Below are 6,000 nucleotides of genomic sequence, written 5' to 3'. Positions count from 1 at the left end.
AATTCGGTTTTTAATAATTTGTCCGAGTACGACACTCGTGATCACAAACTCATAGGTTCTGAATATTTTCTCTACCTTTTTGTTTTGCATGATCATTGGGTGTAATAGCTTACGAAAAAAATTACTAGCATTGCATAACTATTGGGTGTTAGTAGTATTAGTATGAGTGATTAACCATCATAAAGAAACCAAAATTAGAATTAGACTAAGCGAATATAAAGAAGTGTAAAAAGAAAACCATATATCTTAGGATTCATCTTGAATAGTTTTTTGTCATAGGTTGCGCTGTTTTCTTTTCTTACTTTTTGATTTAATTCTTTTATAATCCTTATTATTTAAGTTCAAACAATTAAATCAAAATATTTTTAATACTTGGAACAATATCTGTGGAATAATATTCTAAAAACTTAATTTAAGAACCATTTATAACTATTTAATTGGTCTTGTCCACGAACAATATGTTAATTTAAATAATTTTTTAATAATACTTATAAAGTAAAAATAAGTAAAAATAAATAAAATTCTTTTCATAAATTAAAAATTATGTTTTTATATTATTTAGAAACTATTATTTTTAAAACTTAAAGATATAAGTTGCTTTTGTTTGAAGTTATTAAATCAAATAACTATAATGAGTTAAAATTATTGACTAGATCAAATAATTAATTTGAAGGTAGTAGCAATATGAGAATATAATTGAAGGTGTTATACTGAGTTGTAGGCATCTATTAAGCAAAATTATGAATGAAAAAGTTGTAGTCAATTCACATCGTTTGTCTAGAAAAATTTTTATAAAAAAAAATTAATATAAAAATAAATAAAATTCATCTCATAAGTTAGAAATATAAGTTATACTCATCCAGTAAGTTATGAGAATCTTTTTCATTTAAATTTTTTAAAATTTAAAAACATAAGTTATTTTTAATTTATAAAAAATTTATATCCATTTCTTTATATTTTTTTTATAAAAAACTTTCTAGAAATGAACTTAAATTAAGCCGTAGTCCTACTTTTAGTTTTTTTCATTACAATATTAGTTTTTATTTTATAGTTACTTTTATAATTTATAATTCCTACTTTCTAAAATAAATAAAGGGAAAATTTGAAAACAATCTTCTTATTGGTAGACAGGGGGGTAAAATTATCATTGAACATTTTCGGCAAGGGTGTAATAAATTAATATGCCTACAACTACAAAACAATTGTAAATCTAGACTTTGAAAATAACACGTGCACCAGACTCTAGAAACGACTTGTGCCTTTGGTATCTCCATGCACTTCCTCTGCATTGAATCCTCTGCCTCTCACTTCCTCCTCCCCTAAGCAGCAGCATGATGGTTGCCGTTAGAAGGATCATAGGGTTGCAATTCTAGCTCACTCATCTCATCCTTCATTGCCCTTGTGACTATCTCTTGAGTAGCCTCTTTGTTATTCATCTCTTTGTTCTTTCCCCACAAAACAAAATAGAGCCCCAACACTATTAGGAGAGACCCTATGGCACTGAACCAAATCAAAATATGGGATTAAGAACAATCCAAATTGAGGGAACCATAATATACAATTTTTATTCATTAGGCACAAAAAAAATTAATATTAAGTTATAGATGGTAATTTCATACGTGCCAACATATAATTGCTCGTGAAGCAAAGCCCAACTGAGAACAGCGATGATGACAAGTAGCAAAGGGGAGAATACAGAGACATAGAGAGGACCTTTCCTCTCAATTGCCCAAGCAAGGAGAACATACGCTAGCCCAGTAGAAATAGTCCCCTGAAACAAACGTTACAATGCAATCATTACTACTACTATAATAATAATAAATCTAATTCATCACTATGTAAATGCTACTCATGAAAAAAAAAGTTGAATTATAGTAAATGCCAGTAGAAATTAAAGAAGCATATAGGATAGTATACCGCGTAAAGTGCAGAAGTAATTCTTATAGTACTGTGAAGTGACCAGGCTGAGGCCTTGTGTTCAACACACAAGGCAATGGCCACGCATTGAATGCTCGCCAAGAAAAACATGTAGAGACAGCTCGTATAAGGAACTGGAAAGCTCTTGCTCATGTCTGCCTGAACCACCAAAACAAGTATATATTTAGTTTACTCTTTTAAAAGATAAAGAGCCGGAGCAAAGGAAATTCATATAATAATCAAGAGACGTTTGGAATAATTTACAGAACTGTTTATAAAAAATAACTTATGATTTTTGTAAGTTTTTTTAATTTGTTTTTTATGTAACTTATAATTTTATAAATTTATTTCAAAAAATCTCATAATTAAATTTATAGCATAAACTCTGATGTAAAAAATTGTTAAATAAATGTTTAATTAAACTGTAATCCTTACTTGAATTATGAACCATACTGCCCAAACAAGAGCACTGGCAATTACAGCAACAGGGCCTAGAAGCAAGTTTGTGGCACCAGCAGAAGAGGTTGCTCTTTCCATTTTGTCTGCATATCTCCAGTGGATACTTGAGTCGCCTAGACCAAGGACTTTTCCATGATAAAATGATAAAAGCACAGCTCCTCCCACACTAAGGACCGTCCCTAACACCTTTGCTAGCCCTGTCTTTGTCTTTATTCTCAAATGCTCTTGCCTAAGCATAACATTTAGTTTCAATTATATCAGTTACTGTTTATTTTTTCTTTTTTGGGTGATTGCTATATAGTTCTATCTTATGGCCTATATCTGCAAAGTGATGTTGTTATTAGTGGACATAAAAAACTAAAATACTGGGCTAGTCCTGTTTGTTTGTTGCTTACCTGAAGAGGACTGCAAGGACAAAAGTGAATGCTGGGAGCAAATTGTTTAGTGCACATGCTATTGTAGGGGTTGAATATTTTAGCCCCACGAAGTACAGTATCTGATTTCCTGTTACTCTGCAGTCCCAAGATTGAAACGTTTGTTACAAGTTAAAAGATAAATGTTAACCTAGTTTTCTTAACGTATTGTTAAAGTTTTTAAAAATTAATTATTAGTGTTCATTCTTCCATCATTTTTATTGCATCCCAACTTAAATTTTTAAAATTTTTTTTAATTATTTAAATGATATCTTTAAAGTACTGGTTAGTCTAAAACTCTTGGACTAAAAGTAGAGTAACAAGCTGGTTGGATTATACTCTACATGTTTAAAACTTGACAAATTTAAATTGTGATAACATTTCTTGAGTTTTTCATTAGTCCGGTATTTTTGAAGATTAATATTTTAAACAATTTTTAATAAAAGATATACATTTGAATGAGGTAATAACATAATGCTAATGTTTTCTTTATATAAATAAAATATAATAACAAATTCAATTTTATAATATTTGTAACAAAAAATGCTTAAAATTTTGATTTAAATTTATTTATTATACATGGCACAAGACACGTGTAAATTACAGTGGATTTCAAAATTTTAACAAAATATTTGCGTGATAAATTGCAGGAGCCACTTGACAGAATTTTACAAATATGGTTCCTCTTTTCTATACTAAAATGTTGATATTGATATTGATTCAAGGGTCATAGAAAATAAATCTAGGTTTCAGAATAATAATAACAATAATAATAACATTACACGTTTTTCTCCCTTTCTTCCCGAGTTTTTTTTTTTTTTTTTTATGAAAATGAATTCTCAGCTTATAACGTCTCATTTTTCAATTTGATCATGTATTAGCTTAAAAAGAAACTGCAACTTGAGAAGATTAAAAGGGCAACAGCAACCAGATTAAGCTCACCCTGTTAAGGAAGATAATAGTATCTGGAACCCAATGCGCGTTGTCATCCGGGGAACCGTATTCCTATTGATGAAAGGAAACAAAAAAATAAGTTTCTTTTAATAAAAATTGTAAATCATGATGCAATCAGTGATCCAAGTTTTTTCTCCTGTTTAACTTCGCCTATTTTTACTATTTGTTAAATTATTCTAGGAGAGAAAGATAACTTATGCTAGACATTAACTACAACTCTACGCACTGAGCTTAGTTTTCATAATAGCAAATCATGTGTTGGGAGTCCGAACTGATTCGAACTGTCTTTATAATTAGCCTTGACTTTCGTTAGCAATAGTGGATCACAGTTGATAGAAATTTTCCAACTATTTTTGGGCTAGTTATAATCATCTTCTCTCTTCTCATTTACTATAAAGCATGCGTTATAATCATCATATTCTCTTTCAGTAGATCATCACGAAGAAAGCAACACCATTCATGAATACACTTGGTTTAAGCATTGCATAACTTATACCAAGTTTGATTAATAGAGTAAAGTTAAGAAAATCATATATCATTTGGTCATATTATTTTGAATGTGATTACTATTGATGTATTTATATGATTATATATGTAATAAAACCGGACCATAATAACATAAGCAATCTCGAAACAATGTGGATATGGATGTATGTGTCTAAATTACCTTTCCAACCAATAAGCGAAGGGAGCAAGGGATAGAGTGGCAAAGATTTGTCGATAAGCAACAAGGACAAGAGGGTGCATGCCAGATTCTATTGCAAGCTTTGAGGTAATATTCATCCCTGCATAGCCCAATTGTACAAGAACCATGGCTAAGAGTGGAATAAAGCTACCCGCCATTTTCTCTCCAAAGGGTCTTCTTCTCTGCTCTGTCTTCGGAATTTGGAGAGAGTTTTGCAGAGAGATTATTATAGAATGGAACAACTTAACTGGACAACCTATAGGAAATGAAATGTGGGAGAGACATATGTCTCTGTATATAAATTTATAGTAACAAGAAGTATGGGAAACCGTGAATGAAATGAGTAAACAAGAAAAAGAAACGTAAACAGACACTATATATATATATATATATATGATCGAATTTTGGTAAAAAAATCTTTTTAGGCAACAACTTCTTACGGCAAACACTTACATTCTCAAAAATGTCTTTATATATGTCAAATGCCGTTCTGAAAGTATAATAAAAATTATCTGAAAATTTTCTTTTCTCACCAATGTTTTTATAATTGAATAAATCCTTGAACGGTCAAGAAAAACATTTATAGTTTTAAGATATAATCTAGATTCAATTGGGTTGAACAAATCGTGTGAATGAGTAATTTATGACATAAATACAAAAGAAAATTAATAAATAAATTTTACACTATATAAACATTAAGTATGAGTTGTACTAAACTTGCTTTCACAGAAAACGTGTTTGATTTTAGTTTCATAAATAGGTTTTAAAATAATTTTATTTACTTTATTTTGTATTTAAATAATTATATCAGAAACAATCTCAATGATCATGTTTGGAATGGATTCTCAATATCTGTTTAGAGGCTTGATTGGATTAGTTCCAATTGGGCTGACCAACTCAAATCCAGTTTTGCAAACTACATGCTCCTAATTAACAACTAGGATCATGCATATGCAAAAGGGAAAATAAAATATTTAAAGTTAGTATGAACAAGTTTTTTTTTTTTTCTTAAAACGCAAGATTAAAATTTTCTTCATCAATCACTAAGTGACGTTCTATATTAATCGGAAAATTAACACACAACAAGTATACATTTGATATTCTCGCATTTAGTTGAAATAAAAGTTTATTGGAACTTCAAAGTTAAGTAATATTATACTTGATATTCTGTGTATTCTAACCAAACTACTTTAATCCAAAACCACTTTAATTAATAAATTAAATTCAAAGGGTTTGTGTTACAAATCAAGAAGAGGTTTATATTAGCAAAAATAAATATATGATATCATGTTATATAAATTAAGAAAAACTATTTAAGCTCAAGAGAAAAGCGATATCAAATTAACATAATTAACCTCAATTCAAAGAGTGTCGATATACTTTACCTAAAGCATTCTTGAAATTAAATATGGAAAAACTAATATACTTCAGTAAGTGATATAGAGATTTTGTGGGTATAAAAAATTTATTTATTTAAGTATATGTAATAATATCTTCTTCTTTTTTACCTTTTTAAAATTTTAGAATACACGCTGAATCTATAAAGAAACGTCTCTTTGACGTTCATTAGTT

The 6,000-nt window shown here is 29.1% G+C and overlaps 1 protein-coding gene across 1 annotated transcript; it reads right to left on the bottom strand.

Moving 5' to 3' along the window:
- Window positions 1-1,319: 1,319 nt before the first annotated feature.
- LOC113871595 (WAT1-related protein At1g09380-like) lies at window positions 1,320-4,586 on the bottom strand. The gene is made up of 7 exons (XM_027508687.1): window positions 4,411-4,586; window positions 3,732-3,794; window positions 2,772-2,888; window positions 2,353-2,605; window positions 1,918-2,076; window positions 1,620-1,771; window positions 1,320-1,500 (listed from the first exon to the last, which is right to left on the bottom strand). The coding sequence occupies exons 1-7, from the start codon at window positions 4,584-4,586 to the stop codon at window positions 1,320-1,322; spliced, it is 1,101 nt and encodes a 366-aa protein (XP_027364488.1).
- Window positions 4,587-6,000: the final 1,414 nt, after the last annotated feature.

The sequence above is a fragment of the Abrus precatorius genome, unplaced genomic scaffold (genome assembly GCF_003935025.1).
Source record: "Abrus precatorius isolate BTA unplaced genomic scaffold, Abrus_2018 Scaffold7, whole genome shotgun sequence".
Classification (NCBI taxonomy): Eukaryota; Viridiplantae; Streptophyta; class Magnoliopsida; order Fabales; family Fabaceae; genus Abrus; species Abrus precatorius.
The sequence above is the reverse complement of the archived record's forward strand: the minus strand, read 5'-3'. Positions and strand labels throughout refer to the sequence as shown.